The sequence below is a fragment of the Hyaena hyaena genome, unplaced genomic scaffold (assembly GCF_003009895.1).
Source record: "Hyaena hyaena isolate Hyena2069 unplaced genomic scaffold, ASM300989v1 scaffold_93, whole genome shotgun sequence".
NCBI lineage: Eukaryota > Metazoa > Chordata > Mammalia > Carnivora > Hyaenidae > Hyaena > Hyaena hyaena.
In genome coordinates, this window is record NW_024080724.1 from 3,061,671 (window position 1) to 3,088,923 (window position 27,253).

The following is a 27,253-nucleotide window of genomic DNA, read 5'->3' on the forward strand; positions in this document are numbered from 1 at the left end:
CGAGTGGAAAGTAGAAAAAAAAAAAAAGCAGAACGACATCCCTGCTCCGAGTGCCAAGGCTTGACAAATTCAGGGCCAGATTTCTGTCCAACATATGTGTTGGCATTGTCTCCATACCCTCTGCCCTGGAAAGATGGTTTTCTCTCCATGGCACCTCCCACAGGAAGCCTTCCCTTCTCTCACAGAGAAGGCTGTCAGCCACTCGCTGCCCCTGAGCCTTTGCAGCCTTCTGCTGCCTCCCCCATCAGACCATGAATTCTAAGGACAGGGGCCACTTTCCATTCCTCCTCAACACCTGACGTGGAGCCTGGCACAGAGCACACATGTGGAAGGAGTGGATAAGAGACGGGACTGGACCTCTCTCTCTCTCTCTCTCTCTCCCCTTTGCTTTTCCAGTTCTCTTTTCGGGCATGCTATCATTCATTTGCTCAACAAATATGTACCGGGAGCCAACCAGTACTCCAGTACTAATAAGTCACTGCCCTTGGGCTGCTTAGTGGTCAGCGAGAGAGGATAAGGCGGTACATGTGATCAGTGTCAGGAACCTACTGTGTGCTGCATGACGGCCAGAATTCCGAGTTGGTGAAAGCTTAATAAAGGCTTGCTGAGAGCTTTTCCCTCCGTCATTGCATTCAGTGATCCCTAGTGCCACCCTGTGACAATCACTCTTATTCACAGATGTACAGACCGGTGCATAGAGTGTTTAAGAAGGAGCCTGATGCTGTGGAAGGAGTCTGGCTTGGGAATCGAACACTAGTTTGCCACGTGAGCCATGTCCATTTTCTTCCACTCTGAACCCCAGTATTCCCATCTGTAAAATGGGGGACTTGCAACTGATCATCTGTGAGGGCCAGCCGAGAATGAGCGGTCCGCAGGGGAGGCGGAGCCAGGACACGGGTCTCTGCTCCCAGCCCTCGGCCCCCCTGGTCTTGCAGTGTGACCAGTGGAGGAGCGAATACTCTTTTCTCTCAGCCTTGTGAGGCTGGCAGTGAGACTGAAGCGCTCACTACGTGACAGGCACTGTGCTCAAAGCAGCCTTGAGAAGTGCAGGGGCTATTCCTGTTTCCTTTTTGCAGATGGAAAAAAATGAGAGATTAAATAACCAGCCCAGGGTCACGCAGCTAGTGTTGCAGGGCTGGGATTCAGACCCCAGCAGGCTCGTTTCAGAGCCAGTGCGCTTACTGCTCTGCCTGTGGCGGGGGAGCGCCGGAGCCTCCTCCCCCATCCCTGCTCTTCCACCTCACCCGGCTTTGTCCCCGCCTCCCCAGCTCTCTCAACTCCAGGCCCGCTTTGCATGTTTGCAGGACATCGGGAGCACTGACTTCTCAGGGTATCTTTTCTTCCCCTGGCCTTTTGCTCTTGCCCTTTTTAGAGACCTAGGTAGGAAGGAGAAGCTTCTGTGGAACCCGAGTCTCCTCCTGGCTCTGTTCGAGCTGGATTGTTGTGTTTGCAAAATGGGTTTCTAAAAAGGATGGCGGACTCCAGGCATTGGCTTTTAGGAGCAAGCTCCCACTGTTCATGTTGAGGAAGTACATCTATTTTAGATAAATGTACTTGTCTTCCTGTCTCTAGAAAGGTGTCTGGAGAACTCTTTTTCTCTCCCTGGTTGTATCCCTTTTTCAGGAAGATGGTCCCTACCACGGGACAGTCCTAACAGGCAGAACCGGAGGGGCCTTGGAAAGCATATGCAGTGATTACCTGTCAACTTTGTGTCTCCTCTTTAAGACAGATATTTTGGGGGCTCCTGGGTGACTCAGTTGGTTGGGTGTCCGACTTCGCCTCCGGTCATGCTCTCACGGTCCACGGGTGTGAGCCCCGCATAGGGCTCTGTGCTGACGGCTTGGTGCCTGTCTGTCTCCATCTCTCTCTACCCGTCCCCGGTGCACTCTCTCTCTTTCTCTCAAAAATAAATAAACATTAAAAAAAAAAAAAACCCTTAAAAACGTAAGACAAATGTTTTGCAGTGCTTCTTTTGCTATCTGAAATTGAAATTTAGACACAATACAAGCTACCTACACACATAATTTTGAAAAATCAATTCAGTGCCCCAATTGTGGCAAAAGGGGGAAAGAAAAATAAAATCATAATAAAATGGTGTATTTCATTATGTAAATGCTCAGGCATGACTACGCCAGAAGACATAATAAAGTAGTCAGTTGCTTTGCACTTATGCAGAGACTCACCACGAATGCAGCGGCTACAAATGTGGGCAGCTGTGGTTTTTGGCATTGCAAATACTTCTGGTGGTGTTGCCATCAGTAAACTGATTTTATGAAATTGTGAACATGTCTGGATACAATTCCAGCCAAAACAAAGCGTAATCTTTTCTCAATTTATGTGATGGTTGCATTCCCGGAAAAGTCAGTGTAAATGAAAACACAAGTTTGTGCCTGTGAGTAAAACAGTTAGGCTCATGGCTCAGATATTTATGAAGAGAGTTTTGGGGCCCCCTGGCTGGCCCAGTCAGGGAAGCAGGCAGCTCTTGATTCTGGGGTTGTGAGTTCAAACCCCACATTGGGTGTAGAGATTACTTAAAAATAAAACCTTAAAAAAAAAGAGTTTTCACCAACTGGCATGTATGATGGGTTATTCCAAAGGCATGTGGGCTCAGGGCAACTCCTCATTGTGCCGGACGGAACCCCCCGACTCTGCCCACTGAATGCCGTAATTCCTCCCTGGTAACAAAAACACACAGATTACCCCAATTTCCTCTGATCTGATCATCTTTGTTGAGATCTACTGGAAGAGTTTCTCTCTGGGCTCCCTTCCTTTGGGAAGTTCTGTGACTCTGGTAAAAAGCAATGTCTGCATATATTGTGCACCTATTGTATGCATGCCCTGACATTGAGGAGACAGAAACATGAGCTGATTTCTATCTGGGCTGTGGAACATAAGCCCTACTCTGTGGGTGCCGAGCTCTGAGGAGGCCTCGGTCAGTGAGCACAGCCCCCTCATGTCTTATCTCTGTTGGGATATCCTCTGCCTCCTTCCTCATCTTCTCCAGCCCAAATCCTGCCTCAGATGACACATCCTCCCTCCAGGAAGCCTTCCCTGATCCGCCATTTAGTACCACCAGATGACTTCTGTCTCTTGGCCCCCACCGCCTGCTATTTGGGGCTCCCTTAGGGCACTTTCCCAGGCCAGTGTCATAGCTCCATCTCTAGGCTTTGTCTCCTTGCCAGAGGGGCTGAGATCGGGCTCCCTTCCGGGGCTAAGCTTAGACTCGTAGCACCGGCACAAGGTGGTTGAATGCTTGGGCCCAGAGATGCAGCTTAGCCTGGTGCCCCTCTCTGTACACATCTTGTCCTTTTAATTAAGCAAATGGTTTCCTTTCTCCTGCCCTCACTCCCTGTCATCAGCTGGCCTGAGATGCTTGCTGCTCAGACAGTGCTGTCTCATTTGCCATCTAGCAGCTTGCTTGCTCTGAGCCAGTGCTTAGACTCAGCACAGTTTATTGAGCCCATTGCACAGATGAGCCGAGTAGGTCATACCGCAGGCAAGTGGCAGAGCCCGAGCTGGTGCCTGAGCACTACTCTCTGTGTCATTTAAATGCTTCCAAGCCCAGGCCTCTCTCCTAGGGACTCATTCATCTTTTTAATGGCTCCTGATTCAGTGCTGGGCACTGTGGCCTCCATGGCAGACACAGCATAGTGGCCCCCTTTGATTTCCCTTAGGGGGTTCTGTCTCCCAGGCCCCAGGCCAGGCATGGAAGGGAGCATCGGATGCCCCGAGCAGGCCAGTGACCACCCTTTACCAACAGGTCATCACGGAGCGGCTGTCTTCTTTGTACTTGTTGATTTTGTCACTTTCGGTGAAATGTCCACTTTTACCCATTCATTTCACAAGTGTTTATTTTGTGCCTGCTGAGTGCTCTAGGTACTGGGGACACAGCAATGAAGAAGACAGACAAAAACCTCTGCCCTTGTGAGTGACATTCTAATAAGAGAAGAGGGAATAAGTAAATAAGGAAAATAAACAGCATGTTGCTAAGTGCTCTGATAACAAAGCTGGGTAAGGGGATAGAGAGTGAGACGGGGAGATGGTGGGGGGTACATGCTGGTTATGGAGGGTGGTCAGAAGGATGAAATGAATTTGAGGAGGGAGGAGAGAGCCAAGATCTGGGAAGGACCTTTCTAGAGAGAGGGAATGGCATATGCGAAGGCCTGAAGCAGGGGTGTGCTTGGCATAACTGAGGGACAGCAAGGAAGCCAGTGTGGCTAGAGCAGACCGAGTGGAGGAGAGGAGGAGGAGGGGCATCAGGGAGTCTGGGCTGCAGGGCAGGGCACCCACATGCCGAAGGGCCTTGTAGGCCGTGATCCGCTGTGGATTTTGCTGGGAGTGAGATGGGCATCAGTGGATGGCAGCCCGGCACGTCTAATGGGGAACTTCAGAGACGTGTTTTGCCCCCTGCCACCAGTGAGTCACTAAATCTGGCATATTTTCCCTCCTGATCATCTCCCGAACCTGGCTCTGGACCTGGGTAATCATTCCCGTCATCAGCTCTCTCCTGGGCTGGAACCATCGTCTGGCCCCCTGGGCCTCTGTCACATCTCCCTCTGATGGGGTCTCTGCATTGTGGCCATATCAGACCATATGAACCCCTCACCCCATCCCTTCTGTGCCTGGCATGAATTTTAAGTGTGTTAATATGATCATACAAGGGCCGGACTCTTTGGGAAACAGACTGGGGGATCTGGGATGTGGAGATGAGGGTTACTGAAAGGTGGACTGTCATCTTGTGGGTACGAGATGCAGTGTGCTGCAGGGAGAGGCCCAGAAGCCCTTTCCCCCACCCTCAACACGCCCCTGGTCTCAGCCCTCTCTCTGGCTTCGGCAATGGCTCCCCCCAGAGGCGCCTACTTTATTTATTGCTTCTCCCCAGCTCCCGCGGGCAGAGGAAAAGTCCATTAGTGTGTTTGCAGACTCTGCCAGCTCTGAGCAGATGCAAGGCTTATTTGCAAACTGTCATTGCCCTGGCCTCCTCCAGAGACCGGCATGCTGGGCTCAGCCTTGTGGCTCCAAGAACCACCTCCCCCAGGCAGACAGCCGGGCAGAGCCCCTGTCCCCTGATTTCCCAAAGCGCAGCATCTTGGCTTGCAGTTGGGAAATTTAAATTAAATGCCGTGAAAGAACCGTAACAGTGTGTTGGGCAACGTTGACAGTGGAGAATGAAGTTCTCTCTGTTGATAGGAGCTCATTGGCTTGGCACAAATTAGGGAGTTGTCCAGAGAAAGTGCAGTCCTGAGCTGAGTGCCTGGGATCCAGGTTTGAGTTCTGTTTGGGCTGCTGAGTGTCTCGGTGACTTTGGTCAACTGTTTACCGCCCTCTGGCCCTCTGGGTTTCTAAGCTGTACGTGAAGCTGCAGACAGTCTTAGATTCCACTTCTAAGCTCTAAAATTCTCTGAATCACAATTTGAGGATGTTTCCTTCATCTCAGCAGTCGAAGACAGTGGTGTGCCCAGAATAGCTGGGGAATCCTGAAATTGCCAGAGGTTGGCAGAGGCACTTAGGAGCTGAGACCCTAGGTCTCTTAGTCTCACCTGGCTTCATAACACTGCTGTGTGACCTTGGGCAAATCACCTCCCCCTCTCTGAGCCCATTTTCTCATCTGTAAAATGGGAATGATAGTCACTTGTCCAACTCCTTCGATTCTCGCGAGAGTCAGGTAAACTGAGGAATGTGAAAGGTCAGCGTGAACGTATGCTTGGGTGGCGGCTCTTACTACTGCTGCTGTGGTTACTGTTTTTGGATGTGCCTTACCCGTGGGTACAGGCACTTCCCAGTGTAATACAAGCACATGCCCCTACTGAGTGCAGAGTTGACAGTAGTTCCGTGCAGAATGCAGAGCCCTCTTAGGGTTTGTGCTTGCTCAGTTCCATGCCATCCTGAGTCCACTGCTGACATGCATGTGTTTGGTGGAAAAACACACTATAGATATACACAAAAGCCTCTCGAGTTCTTTTCAACTGGGACAGGAGATGACACACGTTGGCAGACAGAGGCTGATCTCTGTGTATCCAAGAGGCGTTGAGCCAGTCCGAGTATATCTAACAGGTCAAGCTCTGAAATGAAGAAGCAATAAGCCAGTGAAATGGTACTATCACCGAAACATGATTGATCAATTGAATTCTATCAGAGACAGTGGACAGTGAGATTAACTCAGGCCTGATAGGTTCAATGAGTTAAAGCATGATGTTCATTTCAGCTTCATTTCACCAGTCTTTGCTTGTGAAATTGGTCAATCAATAGAGGTTGAAGATCATATATATCTATATCTATCTATATATATATATCGGGGACCATCTTATGGAGAATATAATCTCAGTAGTTGGCTCCTGGCTGGGGCTGCCTGCCTCGGGTAATGGAGACAGAACAGGGACTCCATCAGCCCCATCGAAATGGCCTGATATCTTCTCCAAATGAAAAGTATTTTTGGATCTCTGATGATTTATCTTTTTTTCCTCCCTCTCACTTTGATCTATGACAAAACCCATACCCATCTTGGAGAAATATAGTGATTTCTCCTGAAAACATTTGTGCAATGATCAGATGGATACACTTCAAAATATGAACCTTCTTTTTTACTTATATTGTCCTTGGAAAAAGATAAAGACAGTAATTTAAAAACTCAAATGGGGGTAATGCAGAGATATCAGTGTAAATATGATTTTTAAACCCTTTTATTTATTTATTTCCATGCCATGGAGGATGGGCGACAGACTGCTGTGTGTGTGAAAGCCAAAAAAGGGGGCGCGTGCACAAGGAGTCCTTCCAGGTATAATTAAAATGAAGCCTTTAGCATTCTTGGATCTCATTTAAAAAGAAACCAATCACCCTTTAGCTCCTGGTAATATTTCTTTTGCTTTGGAATATTTTTACTGTGGTGGTTAACATCTTTCCTAATTAGTGTGCATATCTCTCTGTAAGGTGGAGTAATTAGGTACCACTGTACAAGGTAATGGACTTGGACAGTATGGATTAGAGAGAGCAGACTTGTCCTGTAGCCATGCACTGGATATTCCTTCCTGCCTGTTCTTTGAGGTCATCTTGATTTGATTAAACACAAAGAAATTCCATCTCTTCATACCAACACCACGAGAGCTTCAGTTATGTATTTGCACTGTTTGTACATCAGAGTGTATATTAGGCTCTGGATAATGGATAGCAGTGCTGAGCGGCTAGACAGAGAGGAAAGAGCCTTGCACACTTTGCTTTCTTCCCCCCTCCTCCAATTCCTGCCTTCCAGTCCTCCTGAATTATAGCCATTTCCCAAGCACCATGTTTTCATGTGCCTCTGGGCCTTTGCATATGCTGTTCCCTCTAGTTGGAATGCACTTCCTCTATCTGCCCCTTTCTTTGGCTAACTCCTTCCTATTCTTTCTTAAGTCTTGGGTTCCAGTTTTTCCATGCTGGTTTTTGGATCACTTTTGCTCCCAGTCCAGATTAAGTGGAGTGGTTTAGTATAGGCTTAGGAGCAGACTCAAGTCAGACTGCCTGGGTTTGGATCTCAACTCTTCCGTTTCTTAGCTGTGTGGCCGTAGGCAAGTTACTTAACCGCCCCGCACCTCAGTTTCCTCATCTGTAAAATGGGAAGGTGAAATAACAGATTTTGACATTGTTGGGTTGTTATGAGGATGAAGTAGATAAGGTGCTTAGAACAGTGCCTGGCACAGAGGAAGCTCTGTATGAGGGTTGCTAACCACCATTCGGCTCCAGGGACTGTCTCCACCTCTTTGGCTTCCAGAACTTACTACATTGGAGTCAGTCACTCCTCTATGTTGTCCACTCAAGGGCAGGGGGTAGAACTTATACCACTCTCTAGTTCAGGCACCACTCTCAGGGCTAGACAGCCAGCAGGAGTTTGGTGCGTGTTGCTCAGGAATGAATGGGTGCATGAGGCTTGGGACAGGAATCAGGAATCTTGTGTTCCCAGGGTCACCTCACTTCGGACTTGCCTTCTGGCCCTGGACAAATCCCTTTACCATCCTGGGGTGTGGAATCGTCGATCCCTCGGGGCCTTTTGCTCCCTGACAGCCTATGACACATTGGGTAACACACAGCACAATCAGATTCACTCTGGTTGAACCTGAACGTATTTGGCAATTTTACAATTTTGCGTTTTCCTTCTCCGAGAAGAGAGATTGAGTGAAACTAATGGCTGAATAATGGTCGTTCCAATGGAATTTTCCTCCACGCCACTTTGATTTTTCTCAGTCTGCGGCCCCAGTTTAAGATGGGATTTATACAATCACCCAGAACATCAATTTTGGTTTGGGGCTGCCACGGGATGTTTCCAGCCCTGCCATCCTGGTCCCCAGCACAGGGCCTGGCTCATAGTAGATGCTCTAGAAGTGTCCCCAGCCAAATCTTGTTGCTGGTGCCAGGAATCCTGTCCCCCTCGTCTTCACATCTCGTCTTCTGTCTCTATCTGGGGTCCGGCTTGGGCGGCCCCCCCTGCAGGACCCCCTCTGTGTTGTTAGTCATGTCTGGGTCACCCTCAGCATCCAGACGCCCCTGTGCAGAGTAGAAGAATTAATGGCATTTTGTTGTTGTTGCTGGACTCTGAGCTATAGACGACTCACTGCATTTTCCTCTTGGTGTGTGTCGCTGGGAAGCTTAGAGCTCAGCTGAGTTTAAAATCTGAAAATTTATGAACTGCCTCAGATCTTTCCTAGAAGTAGTTTAGAACATAAGGCCTTAGCTGTTTCACTCTCTCCTCCTCTGGATCACTGAGGTCATGGAGGTTGCTCCCTAAGGTTTTCTCCTGAGTTCTCTGATGACACCAGAGGCTGTCCTGCTGCCGAGGTTCCCCGAGTCATTTAGGCCTGCAACCTCTCAAGTCTTCTAAGTTACACATTCAATCAACAAACCCTGATTAGCATCTCCTGTGCTTGAGGTGAGTCAGACGTGGCCTCTGTCCTCAGAGAGCTCATACTGTTAGCAGGGAAGGAAAGAAAGAATAATCCTAGAAATGGCTTATGTTTTTTGAGCACAAACTATGCACCAGGTGTGATGCCAAGCATTTTACACGTATCCTCATCCCATTCTTCTGTCAACCCCGGGTCTCATTATTGCCCTATGTTACAGATGAGAAAATTGAGGGTTCGGGTGGTCCAAGTTTCTCAAATATCATAGGCTTGTAAGAGACAGAGAGGATTTGGGTCTGGGCCTGAGTCTGGGGTGCCTGGGCTTCGCTGGTGTGTGAGCCACGTCTGCCTCAGTGCCCAGCTTCGCTCTAAGATATGGTACCAGGTATGCAAGCACTTGGCTGTGGCCTTGGACAAGATGCTTCATATCTTCGCCAGTTTCCTCAGCTGTGAAATGGGGACCGACCTCCCAGGATGAGTTGTGAGGAGTAAAATCCAGGCCGCAGTGGTGGCCTGTGTAGCTTGCTGTGGAGACCCAGAAGAAAGGGCTGTTCATTCAGCCTTTGGAGAAGGCAGGCTTCAGAGAGGAGGTGGTTTTTAGACTGAGTCTTGTTGGGCAGGGGTGAAGGCAAGCCGGCAGAGGGAACGAGATGAATGGTGACATCAGGGACTGATGTGAAGGGCCACTTGAATGAGGAGCTCTCTGCTGGGATGGCGTTGTTGGGTGATTGAGGGGTGCCTGTGACTGCAGGGGCAGATCACGGAGGCCCGGAATGCTCGGGCTTTGTCTTGGGAAGCCTTGGAAGGGTTTTCCTGGTGAAGGTGAGGCTGACAGTGGCTAACACTGTCTGGATGCTAACCTTGCGCCAGGCACCATGGGAAGCACGTTGTTGGAGATGATCTCATTAGTCCTTACCAAAGCCCCAGGGACTGTGCCGCAGACCACTGTCCTAGTTTACAGATGAAGAAATGGAGGGCATTAGTTTTAGTAGCTGACCTGAAGGGTAAAGGGAAGTGGAAAGGACACAGCAGATAAGAGGCCTAGGTACAAATCCCAGCTGAGCGGCCTCAGTTACTCAACCTCTCTGAGCCTGACCTGCCAAAAGCCAGCTCTGCCCTGTCTTCACTGGGGGAGGAAGACCTGGGAGCATAGTGAGTGTCAGAGTATCAGGGCAGGTCAGAGGCAGCAAACTGACAGGGTGTCACTACCATGGCACCCTGCAGGCCAGATCGGGAGAGGACTTTGGGCCCTGGTATAATGGTAGGGGACATTGTGGTGCTTAAAGCAGTAATGGGATCTGGGACTTACTCTCACAAATTCAAAAAGATTAAGGGGAAATGTATCCTCGTGTAGAAGAAAGAGATTTCGTCCTCTCTCTGACTTCCTCCCAGAAGCCCCCAACAGCCCCTTGCTCTTCACATGTCTGTTCCTAAACCAAATACTGGCAAAGAGAATGGGATCCCCTGACTAGGCGTGGGCAGTCTTTTAGGGGTGGAGTGGCTATTGCACGGGGATACCCTGAAAAGCCTGTACAGAACAACCAAAATGGGAAAATGAGTTAATGCTCATTTAATACTATTTAGTAGACAGCATCTAGGTGGATTTTGGAGGAGAAAAAGGTTAGAAATGACTGACTCAGCCTCCTGAGTTTGTTGATGGGACCCCTGAGACCCAGAGAGGGCAAGGAACTTGCCTGGGCTCACATAGCAAGTAAGGGCAGAGCTGGGGCTAGAACCCAGGTCTGCTGGCTCTTGATCCTTTTCCCACCAGGCCCTGCTACTGCCCGGCCATGCAGAGGAGCAGCCTCAAGGACAGAGGAGGTTCTGTAAGGGCTCTGGCTTTGGCTGCGTTCTGTAGAGAAAGGGGATCTGAGAAAGGCTGAAAACTGACCCAGGGGCTCCAGCTTCCTTTCCTGGGGCTCCTGGACCTTTGGCTACAGTTACACCCCAAAGGCCATGATATCAGAAGGGATTATGGAGATTCCTGTTTGTTTTTATTTTTTTCCCTCCCAGTGAGCATCTGTAGACATAAAGTACATGATGATTTTTAAAGAAGCAAACCAGAACCCTTCAAGAAAAATGCAAAACCTCTGAATCTGCTGTGCTCTGAAGAAAACGCAATGGGTTTATGATCTTTTAAGACACACAAGAGACAGCTTTCTCTTGACAGATGGGAATCTGAGGCTATTTTGCTTTCTCCCCCTTTGCGTGACCAGACCCAATTGTGTAAAGCTTTTAGCTTCAAAGCCGGGTTGTGAATAACATTGGTTTAACCTGAAATTTAAAGCCAGCATTTCTCTGCTCCCCGAGACGGGGCTTCCTGCCCCTTGCTCCCCTGAAGCTAGCTTCCAGAATGTTAATTCTACGAGCCATGGTTGACTAAGCCCAGCACTGGGTCTATTACATATTATTTGATTTGGAGTAGAAAAAAAGATTTAAAGATACCATGCCCCCTGTATACCTTTGTACTTCGCCCATGTCTGTCCATATATTTAAGCATACCATTCACATTTCAAGTTCAGATTTTTCTCCCCAGAATACAATCGGTCTGAGCATTTCTGTAGCTTGTCTCCAAGACCACATTCCTCAACGAAGGCAGACAGCATCTCTGCGGCACAGAAGAGAAATGCTATGGAAACTTCCACTGGAACCTTGGAGGTTTAGACCTGCCCTTGTGCCAGGGATGATTTTCGGATATTTATTTTTATAGCTGTCTCTTGGCAGAGAATTGGTTTGTTTGGCTCGTCCTCACTGCAGACCCACTGTGTGTGGCTCCCAGAGGCAGGTCAGCTGTGTCCCTGGCCGAAGAATTATGCCTGTTTTTGTTAGAGTATTTATCTTGGTTGATACGTGTGCCTTTTCTGGTCTGATTATTTTTCAGTTAACATTTGCCTCCTCCACCGAACATACGTCCACGAGGGCAGGGCCAGCTTTGCCCGTCGGTGTATGCCAGCATTAGCACGGCACCTGCTCACTGAGATTGGTTAAGAGAAGAATGAATGATCGATTGGATGAGGTCAGATAGAGAGGGATGCCGGCATTTGCAGACCAGACTTGCGGAATGGAAGTGGTTGTCACAGGGATTCCTGACTTGTTCATTTATCCCACAAATACTCCCCATGGAGGAGACAGAGATGAATTAACTGTGGTTTCCTCCTGAGGCGGCTAATAGTGCAGTGTCAGAGCGAAGGGCCTAGTGGACTTGACATCTAAGAAAAGGGAGAAAGTGGCCAGAGCCCAGAGAGTGGGAGATGAAGCAGCTGGGGCAGGAAGGAAGGCATCCTGGAGGAGGCGGCATGCGTGCTCTCTGGCTGTGTCTGTTGTAACGACAGTGCACATGTCAATGAGGAATGGTTTACTCTCCATAGGAGCCCAGTGGGCGACCTGTGGTTGACAGCCTGACTCTAAGCATCACATTCAGATGCCCACAAGTGCAAATTTCATGTGGCCAGCGCCGAGTCTTTCCAAAGGACGAGGCTTGGGAGCAGGGCTTCAAATGCACAGCCTGATCTAAAGGAACTAACAGTTCAGGTCCCGGGACTGAGAAATGTGGAAGGTGATGGTTCCCCAGACCCTCCTGTGGTCCCTGCACTGCTCCCCCAGCAGGGCTCAGATCCTCCCCATGGTCTTCTGGGGGGTCCGGGGCTGCCTGGCCATCCCCAGCCTGCCTCTCCATGGTCCCCCGGGGTCTCTTCCCTCACCATCTCCTCCGGGGCCTTTCCACTCCTTCTCATGTCTAAGCCTTTGCAGGCGGTCTCCTCTGCCTGGCATGCCCTCTCCACCCCACCCCCCCCTTTGTTGCCCTGCTGACCCTTGTCCTCTACTCTCAGTTCAAGCACGACTTCCCCTTAGAAGACTCCTCTAATTCTTCCCGTGCTGCCAGACCCCTTCCCCTTTATCCATAGTCCTATGCATACATTTCTAGACGCTTTTTCTACTTGGCGGTAATCACAGTTTGTAGCCGTGTGTCTGTGGGAGTACTGGGCTCAAGTGGCTGCCCTTTCTAGGTTGGAAAGAGGGGCCTGTCTTAGTCATCGCTATATCCTCTGTTGTTGTTTTTCCTAAACATCACCTGGTGCAGAGTAAATACCTCAATACTTGTTAAGTAGGTGATTGTAGGTGTAGAAGTGTCCCCAGTCTCCGAAGGAAATGACAGACATTAGACATCTGCACAGAGTGACAGGGAAGACCTACTTCGCCTCCCCCCTAATGGAGAAAGCAGGGGTGCAGGAGGGGCAAGGGCAGCAGGAGGGGGTCATAGGTGTGAGCACGTGCCTGGAGAGGTCGCCGTCTTCCACTAGGAGGGTCTCGGTCACCTGGGTAGCCTGGACCCTCGCCCAGGCCCATGGTGCTACGGTTGACTTTCAGAAAGCCGGAGCAGGATGCAGCGCGTCCTCTTAGATGGCCAGGTCCCTGCCAGGCTGTGTGTGCCTGGAGTACGTGAGCTGTCCTCAGGGAGGTAGGACTCCAAGGGCCCCTGGTGCATACGCTTGGTGTTGGCCCAGTGCCCTGAGCCTTTACCCTGTGCCCGGACCTAGTCAGTGGCCAGGTGATGACCTTGCCCACAGGGGCCCTCAGCAGGACCACTCCCAGCTCCCTCAGTTGGGGGTGAAGCTCTGCCCTTCCAGAACTATGGGCTGTGCAAAGACCCCGGCCTGTGAATCCCACGGGGGAGGGATCGAGCCCGAGGACACTGTGGGAGGATGGCCTGGTCGGCACATCCAATGGAGCAGCCTGAGTTGGGGGGGTAGAGGTGGGCACTGCCCAACTGGGGGCAGAGTGAGACCTTGGTGGGAGTTAGCAGGAAGGAGCCTTTGTTAGGAGTTGGGGGCCTGGCTGGCAGGATGGGGCTGGGGAGCATCAGTGAAGTTGGTGGGCAGAGGGAAGTCTCTTAAGAGAAGATGTGGTCCCTCAGACAGGGAGAAACTTGATGGGAGCACCGGGGACCCAGGGCAAGATCATACTTGAGCTGGAGTGACTGGGGCCGGGAAGACCCCAGAGCTGGGGCCAGAGCAATAGCTGAGGAGGAGCAAGATGAGCTGTCCTCGTGAGTGTGTGTGTGTGTGTGTGTGTGTGTGTACATGTACCTTTGATCCTTTGATAATAGGGTTATTCGGCGGATGCCAACCAGTGGGAGAGCACAGACAGGGCTGTGAGCTCCCACATTCTGCTAGTCTTGGTGCTCTTGTAGGAATGGGCCCCATGGAGATGGGCCATGATGGAAAAAAGGACTCTGAGCATGATGTCCTACGGGCAGGAATGGGAAGGGGACAGTCTTATGGAAGACTAGTATCCCAGGTTGCCAGAGGGGGTACCCCAACTCTAGGCTGGGAGACATCAGCCAGAGAGCCCAGCTTCCATCGTGGCCCCCGTATTGGGGTGTATGGTCGTTCAGGCTCTTGGGTCCACATGGAGCTGGGATCTGTTTTCTCAAGGGGCTTTATGAGCTACCTCTGAAGGCCCTTCCCATAGAGGATTCTGGGTGCTCTAAGCAGTCAGCCTCCACGGAGGACTCTGGAAGGCCAGCATTCGTGTGAACACCCAAAGCTGGTGTTGCTCACATGTCAGACCCTGCATTACATTTGCCCCCAGATAGCACAGTTAGGGAAACACCAGCTTTCAGCAGCCTCTCAGGGACACAGCTTCCCAGTTCTTCAAGCTCCTTGCTTTGGCCTCCTTCCTCACACGTGTGGACCCTGACATGATGGGTGCCGTCTAGGGCAGCATGTGCTGGTGGGGCGGGATGTAGCGGAGAATCGGGCAAGGCCTGTGTGAGGGCCTGTGAGAGATCTGACGCGGGCTGGTGTCCCCTGGGGCTCCCCAGTGGCAAAGCCCTGGGATCCGCTGTGTCTGTGGTCAGCCCTGATCAGCAGCCGGGTCCACCGGGACCCTGGGAGATGATGGCCCTCGAGGCCACTCCCTCGCTGGAAACTTTGGCCTTCCTTGTTGTGTCTTTCATTTTGAGTGGTTCAGGCTCTAGGCTCACAAAAAACATTTCTTCCCATTCTCTTTTATTGGTAATTTGTAATATTTTCTTTGAAACGTAAGCATTATCACCAGTGACTGTGGCAGTGTGAAGAGCTGACAGTATAGAACATATACAGAATTTAATCTTGTCCTTTCTTGGTAATTCGTGCTCTTGAGTAAGTGGTATATTTAAGGTTCTGCAGTGACACAAAACAAAGGACAAAAAAGCGTCCCTCCCTTCACCCCATCCACTTAGTTCCTACCTCCCGGGAAAGGACGGGTATGCGCTCTAAATGTTTCTCATGGTGCCCTCCGGAGTTCCTTTTGTATATATATACACAAAACGCATGTAAAGTCTTATTTTCTTCCCCCCTCCCTTTTTTTTTTTTTTTTTTACACAAAAGGTTATACATTATACATGCTGTGCTGTACCTGGTTTATTTTTCATACGACAGTGTATCCTGAAGATCTCTCTGTATCAGTTCACGGTGGGAGCCCTTGTTGCCTTTTGCAGCGGCTCACCGTGTGAGCACACCGTAACTTACTTATCCAGCCCCTACAAATAAATTCTTGTGCTGTTTCCAGGCTTTTGCTACCAGAACCTCGTACATACATCACTTCCCGTATGTGTGAGTCTAGCGGTAAAAAAAAAAAAAAAATGTCCAGAGGTGCCACTGTTTTTATCAAAGGAAATATGCATTTGTGACTTGGATGGATTTTGTGACCAGTGGGGTCCCACCAGAATTGTATGAGAGCGGTTTCCTTCCCCACAGCTGTCCTGGCACAGTGCTTTATTGACTGGTCGTGTGATGGGGTGGCAGATGTCCTGGGGAAGGGCATCAGTTCTGGGACAAAACTGTACCTCCAGGGGGCGGGGGTTCTTCTCTGAAGAAGAGGAAGTGGCACCTGGTAATTAAGACTTCCAGTCAACCTGAGCTCTAATCTGCAGGTAAATGACTTAATTTCTCAAGTCTCAATGTTCTCATCTGCAAAATGGGGAAAATAATGTTGTGTACCTTGGGGTTGTTGTTAGTTTTAGATGAGATGCTGCATGTAGAAGGGGCTTCACCTGCTGCCTGGCAGGTGGCTACCGGAGGCTGGCTCTGCACTAACTAGGCAGGGTAACCTTGACTGAGGGCCCCCTGTCTGAGCCCCTGTCTGTTTCCTCTCCCATCAGGAAAGGAGCTGGGCTTGTGGGTCTCTCAGGCTGTCTTCTCTCCCGTCTGACGTGTCTTTCTTTAGCAACTTGTGTCACCTGCACCCCCTCCCCCTTCCTCTCTCATTCTCATCACAGGTATTCAGGAGTCTCCGGTGCCGAACGGCCACTCACTGCCGGGCAGAGACTTCCTCCGGAAGCAAATGCGGGGAGAACTGTTCACACAGCAGCAGCTGGAGGTGCTGGACCGTGTGTTCGAGAGGCAGCACTACTCGGACATCTTCACCACCACAGAGCCCATCAAGCCTGAGCAGGTACGCCCCGCGGCCCCCTGCCCGCCGTACCCGCAGCCAGACGCAGACCCGGGGGGCCCTCCCCAAGGCGTTTGGCGGGGTGTGGGCGGGAATGCCAGGTGCTACTCAGGGACGGGCTTCTGGCTGTTCTCAGCCCGACTTGGACGGCTGCAGCGTCCCCTGAGGTTAGGAGGACTTGTCTGGGGCTCCAGCCTCTGGTGCCTCTGTCTCCCTGGCCGGCCTGTGGGGTGGGGGTGGGGGTGGGGGTGTGGTGGCCGCATGACTTGTGTGGCCGCTCTGCCTTTGCTGAATGGAGTCCTTTCCCCAGGCTCTCGGCACAGAGCTGGTGTAATTACCTCCAGGCCACTCGGTGGTCTTGGATCACCATCCTGCCAGTCAGGATGAAGACGGAAACATGGCCACAAACCACGTCATCGTGGTGCCAGTGTGTACCCCACCGTCAGCCCCTGCGTCAGCTGGCCCTGGCGTGCTTTAGAGACAGAATCCCAGAGTCTGGAGATGCAGAAGCGTTTCACTGGACAAACTCCCCACTGGGGCATTTGCCAGACAGAGAGAAGTAGAAGGATGACCCTTGCTGGCCCTGGACAGAGAAGCAGTCACGGTCTTGGCTGTGGGACCAGAAAGGCTCTGCCCAGTGGGAGGCTTCTGGGGTCTGGATAAAGTCCCTAAGTAGTAGATGCAACTCAGGAGACCCGTTTCCTGATGCCCCGTCTGGGCCGGTCACCCGGCAGGCACAGGAGGCTCAGGTATGGTTCCTGCCCACTGAGAGCTCCGTTCTGGTCGCAAGTCGGAGGGACCTCACTAGCTGATGCTGGTGCTGAGGACTGGCCCCACAGAGCTGCCTTTACATGCTAATTAGATGGGGCTTCTGAAGTTTCCCTACAGATCCACTCAAAGCCATGTGGGCTGTGTGCACACGCTCCCGTGGAGAGGAAGGGTGCCAGAGGGGATGCTGATTAGTGAGGAGTGAGCAAGGCCCCCGGGGTCACCATCCTATGCCAGTCTGGCTGGCTGAGCAGTTCTTGCGAGGGCTCTCCCAGACCATTCAGCTGCTTTGTTTTCAGATGGAGAAACTGAGGCCCAGAGAGGCAGAGACGCTTACCTAGAGGCCACACAGTGAGTCATGTATTCACTCAACAAACATTGAGGAGTATCAACTGTGTGCAAAGCATGGAGCCAGGAACTAGGTACTGTCAGTGGACAACACAGGCTTGGCCCTGCCCACAGGGAACCTCTAGCACAGCTGAGCCAGCCTGGAGGCCGCCATGGCTTCCAGGAGGAAATGCTTTTATGCTGAGCCCTGAGGAGAAGGGACACGGGGTTGGGGGAATGTGCCTGGCAGAGGGAACAGCTTGAGGTAAGGGGGAGGGGCTTGAGGTAAGAGAGGACACGGCAAGAGTGAGGAATGGAAAGACAGCCAAGAGAGCCGGTGTGTCTGGGCTTCAGGGAGTGGGGGCGCGGGGTGTTGGGGAGATGAACCAGGTCTTGTAGGCTGTGGTCAAGATTTTGGTCTTTCTCCTACACGTGAAGTCTCCTCTGGGAATGAGGTGGTCCTGTGGGCTGGACAGAGCTGATCCCACACACTCTAGACCTTGAGCTTTCAGGAAAAGAGTCTGTTTCCATCACAAACAGCCTCTCCCCCTGCTCAGAGGCCCTTCTGGGAGATGGCCAAAGCCACATTCCATCTGATGCAGGAGAAAGAAAAGGAAACTTGCTTGGATGAAGGCTTCCTTTCCTTTCAGAACTGGGGAGAAAATCCATCTTCTAACCATTGACAGGATCACATGATTTTAGAGACTAGCAGAGAGTAAGTACAGAGGCAAGCTTTCAACTCCCTCATTTTTTCAGAGGCCCCGAGAAGGGGACAGGGTTTGTGTAGGGTCACCCAGCAAGTGAGTGGTGAAGAGTAAGGGCCCAGGCCGCTATACTTAGCCTGGCCTCTGCTTCCTGGAGCCTCCAGCACTTGTGTTAAGTTCCTGTTTACTTAACACAGGGATTCCGCGTTAGAGACTCGGTTTCCCACAGTTCTTACGGAATTCAGAATCTGCATCGTATTTAGCTTTGAATGCCCAGGAAATCTGGGCAGAGACCACAGAGCATCATACCTGGGAGGAGTCCAGAGGCCATCCGTGTGTTTCCTTACTTGCTTAGACATTCATATGTTCATTCATCCAACCTATTTCTTGCATGCTGCCTGTGAGGTTGGCACAGTGCCGGGCACCCAGGGGACGGAGGGATGAGTCAGGTGCCAACTCTGTCTGCCCACACTCTCTCAGGGGCAATGTGACATGGATCCAGAACCTGCAAGGTAAGGGAGAAGGTTCTGTGGGCCGTGCTGAGCCGGGAAGTTGCCTCATTTGGGAGCATCAGGGGAGACATTGCAGAGGAGGCGACATCGAGGGACAGGTCCTGATAGGCCCATGTAGAGAGACGGGCCTGGCGGCGAGGAGACCTGAGTTACAAACTCTGCAAGGGCCCTGTGCCTAGCAGTCTGGCTGTGCAGTGTCCTTCAGAATGGCGCGGACATGACCGCGGGCCTGTGTCTGTGTGGCTCTGAGGCGGGGCCTGTGGGCAAGCGTGTGGCGGGATAATGACTGACTCAGTGCTTTCTGGTTAATCTGCTTCACCTCCCCGTAATGCGGCGTAATGAGGAGAGATGGAAGGTGAGGCCGTGGGGCTGCCAGGCACACACACAGGCACTGGACTATGAATGACGTACCCTCGCTCCTGGTTCCCAGTCACTGGACAAATGACAGCCAAAGCGAGGGGCCACAGCCCGGGGAAGGGTGCATGTCAAGGGTATGGGTTGCCATACAAGGTTGACACACAGGGATAGGAACCCCCTCAGGCCCACTCTCTGCCTTGCCTCGTGAGCCCCTGAGCAGCATGGCATGGCGGTGGCCCCAAGAAGGGGGCCCTGGAGCTCTGGCAGCTGAGGGTGGCGTCTCTTCTATATGCTAGCAGACCTGTGTCCGTGGCCCAGTGGCCTTGGGGGGGCGGGGGGGCTTGCTGTCAGGTTCACTAAGCAGCCTGTGGGGAAGAAAGAGCTTTATCTGGCTTGGGGGTTAAGGGAGTTCGACTTGAGTCCTGGCTCTGCCCAGTTGGGCATGTGGCTTTTTCTCCGGGCCTCAGTTTCCTTATCTGTGGTGGCTGTAATTGTGGTTTTGCCGACAACAGCAATAGCACGGCAGTAACCCAACAAAGTTAGTCCCCACCTAAGCAGGGTACCTGCTGTACAGTTTTCTAAGGTCTTTCCCATCCGTTCTCTCCTTGGACTCGCAATTTAAATGCCTACTGAACGGTGTGGGCAAGACCTGTGAGCTCCATTTTGCAGACTGGAATATTTTTTTTCCCATTCGCACCATTTTCAGCTCAGGGATCTTCCAGGACTTGTTGAGGCCACAGAGCTGGAACTTGCCTTCAGGGTCTTCTGTCCTCATTTTGTGTTAGATGGTTGCATGAGCCTCCCCGTCCCCAAAAGATTCTAGCAGCGTTTTCTAACTGGCTGATTCTCAGAACTGGTCTTTGGCAGCTGGAGTCTGCCTGTCATTCCAGAATCCTCCGAGTCTTTCTCGCCATGGGCTCTGGTGGTCAAATCCTCCTAGATTACTCATCTCAACCACTCGTGGGAAGAACATCCCTCGTCGATGCCAGGCCCAGGGGGTGGGGTGGGGGTGGGGTCCTGCCAATCACGCCCACCCCCAGCTTGCCGCTGTTCCCACCCAGATCCGCCCTGGGTGGGCAGGCTAGGCTTCCTGCGTTTGTATGGAAACTTAGTAAACCCTTGGCCCTGGGTGTGATGTGTACATACTTCTGGGGCAATGAAACACTTCCTTTTCAAAATGGTTATTGAAAAAGTAATTCTATTTTCCCTACGTGTGGAGTGAGTAAAAATCACGCTGAAGGGGAAGAGAGGGAAAAAAAGAAAGAAAAGGAAAGAGCCAAGTGCCGGTGGCGCGTGCGTTTCCAACAGTGGAATCTGTTTCAGTAAAACTCGCGGTGCCGCTGTCGCCTGCCTGCTCCTGGCGGGAGCGCGTCCCTCCTCTGGCCTCGGCAGGAAGGCCGCCTCCGAGCACAGCCTGCCGTATTTACTCTCGGCAGACTATTAACCAACACCAGGCTATTAATCTGGCTTTTGAGCCTTCACTAAAGCCCATAAAAGCTCACAGTTGTCAAATGGAGTTCATTTTAATTTCCTTTCAATCACAGTAAATTATTCAGGTGATAAATCAGCTGGAGCAGCCTCCTGGCTGTAATAGAAACCCTAATTCCTGGCTAATTATCCAGCCCATTGCTGCCAACAGATCAATACGGGCGCAAAATGGAACCGGCCCAGGGCCCTCCCTCCCATCGGGCCAGAGACAGAGAGACAGCTGGGGAAGGGGACGTGCTGCTGACCTCCCGGGAAGTTCAAAGGTCATGGGGGGTTAAACGGGGAGAGGGCCTGTCCCTTGTCTGCGAGAGAAAGCCACCAGAAATGCGTCCCGCTTGCTCATGCTGCTTTGCCCCCTGAACGGCGGCGGGTCTCCAGGCTGGTGGGCCTGGGCCGAGCATCCCGGATTCCTGTGCGTGTCCTCCTCCTGTGTTTTTGAGCGTAATTGAGTTTCCTCATCAGAGATGGTCTGAACACCCACCTGAGTCAGAAAAAAGGCTGGGACCGTGGGTGGGGGGTAAGATGAGGTGCTGGACAGCCTTCCTTTCTTCAAGGAGCTCATTTTCCTCTGTAGTGGGTCTGTGCCCACCAGGAGGTGAGGTGGGGAGAGGAGGGACTGAGGAGACCCGTGCGCTGGGCTGAGGAAGAAGGAAGGAAGGCTTCCTGGAGGAGATGCCGTTAGTGCTCTGTCTTGAGGGATGGGCAGAATCCAGGCCTGTGGAGATGGGAGAGACAGCTGGTGGGGGCATTCTAGGCGGAAGGACAATGTGGGCGAAGGCATGAAGATTGTGAGACAGCAGGGAACTGTGGGCCAGGTTAGGTGGCTGAATGGAGGATGAGTGAGAGGCAGTCCGGACAAGGGGCCTGGAGAAGTAGCAGGTGAGCCAAACCCCAGAGGGCTGGCATGTGGAGGGGAGGAGGTCTGACTGCTGTGGGGACAGTGAGCCCCAGAGAACCTTGTGTCTGTGGCCTGGAGTACTCTGCTCATCTGGAAGCAGCCTTCCCTGGGACTTCTGCCTCTCACCCTGTCCCTGCTGCTGCTACAGTCAGAGCTCTCGTTCTGAAGCCCATCCTCACTTGGGAGCCCCTCATGGTTTCCCCCGCTCGAGACCCCAACCCCCGCCCTTCATCCCCATCATGGCCCTTCACCCCCCCACCCCACCCCCGCCCGGCCATGTGTCTCCGCTTGCCCACAGGATGCTCTGGCTGTGGCCAGGCCTGACCTCTCACTGCCCCTTGAGGGCTGGGCTGCTCCTCTAAGGGGTCACAGACCATGGGCTTGTATGTGTGGTGCATGTGTGTGTGTGCGCTTGTGAGTGTGCATGAGCGTGGGAGCAGCAGGGAGGGCTCTGAGCATGCGGCGGGGGGGGGGGGGCAGCTACTTCAAGTATTACTCTTTTAATGTTCTCTTTTTAAATGTTGATTTATTTACCGGGGGAGAGAGAGGGTGTGTGTGTGTGCGCGAGCAGGGGAGGGGCGGAGAGGGAGAGAGAATACCAAGCAGGCTCAGCACTGTCAGTGCAGAGCCCGATGAGGGGCTCAATCCCACAAACCGTCAGACCATGACCTGAGCTGAAATCAAGAGTCAGATGTTTAACTGACTGGGCCACCCAGGCACCGCTTACTGTTGGTTTCTTACTCCAACCTCTTGCTCACTATTTCCTGCATAGAATATTCCTTCATTGTGTTTCTAAATCTGCCCTGTCCGGGCCCATCAGGAGTCCTGCTTGGCCTGGAGGCCTTCACTGACCCAGTTCAGCTCGCACTGAGTTGCTTCTTGTCTGAGTTCATAAAAGCATCAGATTCTAATCGTTACTGTAGTGCTGGTTGTAACGATGATGTATTCATTGCTCACCATGTGCTTGGGTGTGTTCTGAGGAGCCCCTTCCTTGTCCCATGTCATCACAAAGTCACGACAACGCCATTATCACCTTCGTGCAAACAGGATGGCTTAGTGAGGTGAGCAGTAACGCAGCCGAGGGTGTGCAGCAAGTGCAGGGCAGAGATTGGAGCCCATATCCCTGGCCCCAGAGTCTAGGCTGCTCGTCCCCGGGGTTGCTCCCGGCAGAGGCAGGCTGCCCGCTGATTCTTACAGGTGACTGGTCTCCTGGGGACACACCCAGGGGCTCAGTCTATCATCCTGGGAGCCATGCATGGGGTAGAAGGTGTTGGGGCTGCCACGGGAACCGGTGTGGTTTCTGGCAGATGAACGGAGTCTGAGGGTAGTGACTGTGCTGTGCCACACCAACCTGGCTTTGCTCTGCTTACCCCAGCACTCCCTCGTAAGGCTGTGCTCAGGGCTGTATCTTCCTTTGTGGATAAAGTAGAGAGCATTTAGAAGAGATGATTGAAAGCTCTTTCCTGGGAGGGATGACTGGAGAAATTGGGGCTGTTTGGCCTGAAGAAGGGAAGACTTGGGGATGCGAGCAGGGAAGGAGGCAAGCGAAAAGAACTTTCTAATAGCCCAAGCTTCCTCACCAGTGGGGTGGGCCTCCTTGTGAAGCAGTGAGCCTCCTGTCACCAGAGGCATGTAAGTAGAATCTATCCTTATTCATATTTGCTATATTAGAAGTTCAGGACTCTAATTCTGAGGACCTGATTAGCTAAATGTCAAGCCTCTTCCAACCTGGAAGAATAATTCTAAGGCATGAAGAACAGGGGGGGTTGTTGGGAAGAGGGGAAGAAACAGGGGAGGTGAAAAAAAGGAGACCTTTAATGCTGCAGGATGGAAGGGGCGCTCAAGGGACATTTCCCCCCCGGGGATCCTCACTCGGCGGGGGGCCAGCCTGGGGCCTGGCGCCGTGGCCCTGAGTGGCAAGGGGCTGGAGGCTGTGAGCTCTTGGGAGGCTAGTGATGACTCCAGTTCCTCTCGTGCCATGAGCAGGGTGGGGGCTTCTGGTGAGGAAGTCTGATAGTAGGGGCTGCTGCCAGCCCCACTGCCCACCCATGGTACTGAGAATCTTCTGCCCAGGAGCTCAGAGCCAGGCCCCTCCGGGAAGGAGGGTGGAGAGGATTAAACAGACCCGTGTCCTGGCAGCAGGTGCCACAGCTTGCAGGGGGCGGGGAGAGCAATGCCTAACCTGAGACCAAGGGAGCACTGCTTACAGCCCAACGATCCCTCGCAGGGGAGTCTGGCTCTGTGAAGCAGAGGATGCTTACAGTGGGGTCTTCATGTGGCAGATAAGGAAACTGAAGCAGAGAGAGACTAAGTAACAGCCTCAAATGATGTAGCTCATAGGACTGCCCCATTCTCTGCTCCCTGCTTTTTGCGGGTGAAGACTGTCCTCTGGAGTCCGTGTCCTTTCCTCTGCATGTGCGGACACTTCCTGATTGATTTATTGGCTTCATTCAGCAGATATTTATGGAGCACCCCTCTGTGCCAGGTACTGTTCTAAGTGTTGGGACACAGCAGCAACAAAGACAGACATGATCCCCAGAATTTACCCTTTAGCAAAGGAGACAGATTTTGACAAAATTATTATGCCAGGAAAAATGGTGTCTTATTACCAGGTATCACAGAGTGTGCTGGGTGCTCTGAAGAGGAAGACCAAAGAGTAGAGCGGGACCTCATCTAGATGGGAGGTGTGTGTGTGTCAGGGAGTGTCTCTCTGAGGATGTACCTTTGAGCTCAAGAAGGGGAAGTATGGCAGGGAACAGTGTTCTAGGCAGAGGGAACAGCCTACACAAAGGCTTCAGGCTGGAACGACTTTGGTCTAGTAACCAAAAGATATCCTGTGTGGCTGGTAAGCATGGGAGGCAGAAAGTGGCCTGTGGTGCAAGTAATGAGGTCATGGTGGCCAGGTGTGGACTAGGGCCACAGCTTTGGGTTTTGTCTTGAGAATAAGGAGAAGCCTCTGCAAGATTGTAAACCAGGGACTATCAAGATCCAATCAAATACAGAGTAGAAGATTTTTCTGCTGCTATGAGGAGACTCAGGGTGTTGGGGGACCAGGAGGCTTATTTGCCAAGGTACAGACAAAGTCGCTGTATCCCTAGAGATAGCTGTCAGCCCTGGCTGGGGCTGGCCTTCTCTCCAGTCTTGGGGTGCTGACCAGGAACTGTGGCCCTGTGATGCACTGCTTCTCCTCTTTCTTCTCTGCTCCCTTACCTCCTCCCACCTACCCCCAAATCCCCCAACTCTGCAGCCAGGCCCTCAGCTTACTAGAGTTGAGCTCAGATTTGATTGTGAGATTTCTGATGGTCCAAGCAAAGTGGGAAGCAGTCAGTGGTGTGCTTCTCATTGTGCACCAGGGGAAAATGGGATAGTTCCCCAAAGGAAGCTATGTTGTTTCTGACAGAGTGGAAAGGGAATGATCACATGAACATCCTGTGGAGGCCCTGGGCACGATCCTCAACCACACCCACAGAGGTGCCGCAGAAGGTTTCAAAGGGCTCTGTCTTATGGATAAATGTGATGACCATATGCTAATCAGTGCATTTCTGCATGTACAGGGCTGCTGTGACCATAGTGCTTGAGAATGCAGCCTTTCTAATAGCCCAGAAATATCCCAGATATTCTGGGGCACCATTCATAGATTTTCCAATTTGATGCTTGGGGCTTTGTGACTTCCTGCCACCCAAGGGTACCTCAGGGAAAATGTCCTAACCAGAAGGTTTGGTCTATAAGAATGTACCTCATCATCAACTCAACCTTTGATGAGAAGGAGAGTTTAGTAGTTTTGCATTTGACTTCTGATGAGGACTTGCTGTGCAGGAACTCGGGGATGTTGAAGGACAGAGGAATCATATATTTTACAGATTAAAGAAGCAGAGGGCTTACCCACGCAGTTGCAGATGGGCAGGACCGAAGTGAGAGGCACAGCTAGGCCTTACCATGGGAAGCAAGCACTGTCTGACCTAGTTGTACGTGGAATCCTGATGCCAGAGGAAGACTTCTGACCTCAAGGCATGGTGGAGGTGGCCCAGGGAATGTCCTGGCTTTGATGGGTCAGAGGAGTGGCTCCTCCCATGGAAGGAGCCATGAAAGTGGAGAGGGTGGTTCTCTTCCCACTTCTTCCCAGTTCTTCCCACTTCTTTCCACTTCTTCCTTGGGGCTAGAAATCCCTTTTTTTTTAAAGTTTATTTTTGAGAGAGAGAGAGAGAGAGCGCGAGCAGGGAAGGGGCAGAGAGAGAGGGAGAGAGAGAGAATCCCAAACAGTCTCCGCACTGTCAGCACAGAGCCCAATGTGGGGTTTGAACTCATGAACCATGAGATCATGACCTGAGCCAAAACCAAGAGTTGGACACTCAACCGACTGAGCCACCCATGTGTCCCTAGAAACCCCTTTCTGAACACTGAGATGCAAGTGAGATTTAACTTAGGTGTCATCTTGCCCTTAGATGGAGTCCGTAACAAGGACTGGGCTGGAATTCTTGCTCCCTAGATCTCTAGAGGTGCTTGGTTCCTCTAGACCAGCCGTATTTTCCCTTAGCCTTCTGCTGTTGTCATCTCAAAGTGACCCAGGGGTGAAACTATGTGGATTCCAAGGGCTCAACCTTTTTCACTTGCTCTTAGAGTCTTGCCTAGGGATGCCCATTTCTTCCTGAACAGCTGTTAAGATGTTTTCTAAACAGCAGAATGTTCTGAGTATTCTTTGCCTTCCTGTGGGTCAAGCAGAAGGGTGGCTTCCCAAAAAAAACCCATTGGGTCCGTTTTGCGCGATTGAGGGATATTTGAGGGAACACTGAGGAAATTGCCGTAGTGAAAAAGCAGGAGATGGGCTCTTGGGCTTCGGTGATGCCTCTCGGGGCTGTCACTTCCCTCTGGGTCATGGCTTCTGCATTTGGGGTGGCTGATTAGATGGCGTCATCCTTGAGATCCATTCCAGCTCTAACATTTTGTGAGATATAAAACAAATTGGAAATCCATCTCTTATTTTTATTTTGACTTGTTTACAGTTTTTCTTCCTGTCTGTTCCACTCTTTTAGATGACAGGCAAATTCTGTGTATTGTGGGGTTTAAAGATTATAAGCAAATTGTGAAAGAGCTGCCCGCGCTTTGCAGGGATGTTCTTTCGTTCATTTATTCATTCATTCATCCAAGAAATTTTTACAGATATGCCATGTCAGTGACACTGACCACCCATGCTGTGCCGTGTGGCATAAAGTAACAGCAATAGATGCAACCAAAGGTACTGTGTGAAAATTGACTTTGCAGTTGGAGGTGTTTTCCCCTACAGAAGGCTAAGCAATATGTGTAATTACAAAAAATAGACAAAAAAAGAAAACAAACAATATTCTACTCATAGCTTGTTTGTTTTGAGAGTGCACTGGAAGTTCGGCTTAAGGAACTTGGCTGTTTACAAAGCTCTTAAACACACACACACACAGACACACACACACACACACACACGTTGTTTTGTAAATTACAAAAAAAAAAATAAAGAACATCTGGTTCTGATAACAAGATCTCAACTATTATAGGCACCCCTTTTTTCTTAAACAATAGAAATACTGGATCAAATATAAGAATAACATATTTTTGACATATATCTGATGTTAAATTAAAGAGAGGGAAATCCTTGGGAGCTGGAAATTAGGAAGGAGCTCAGAGCCAGAACTTTAAGTGCATGAGCTAATGTCCAGTGGCTCAGGGTACTTACTGGTCCTGGACTTAGTTCATAGTGAACAGGGTCTGGGCATGTTGGTGCTCATGCTGAGATAGAAGATTTGGCCTGAGACCTATGTGATATGGGGGTTGGAGGTGAACCATCTTTAAAAAGCTTGAAACTTTCCATGAAATGAGCAGTGGGCACATTTCACCTCCAGACTGATGAAAGCAGTGGAAACCCTGATT

At 51.3% G+C, this 27,253-nt stretch overlaps 1 protein-coding gene across 1 annotated transcript in view; it reads left to right on the forward strand.

The window, feature by feature from the left end:
* Positions 1–27,253, forward strand: part of PAX5 (paired box 5) — a 189,506-nt gene that overhangs the window by 47,357 nt on the left and 114,896 nt on the right. Inside the window, exon 6 of the mRNA XM_039234751.1 lies at positions 16,129–16,304. Coding sequence (XP_039090682.1) covers positions 16,129–16,304 — 176 coding nt within the window. The remainder of the gene's footprint in view (positions 1–16,128; positions 16,305–27,253) is intronic.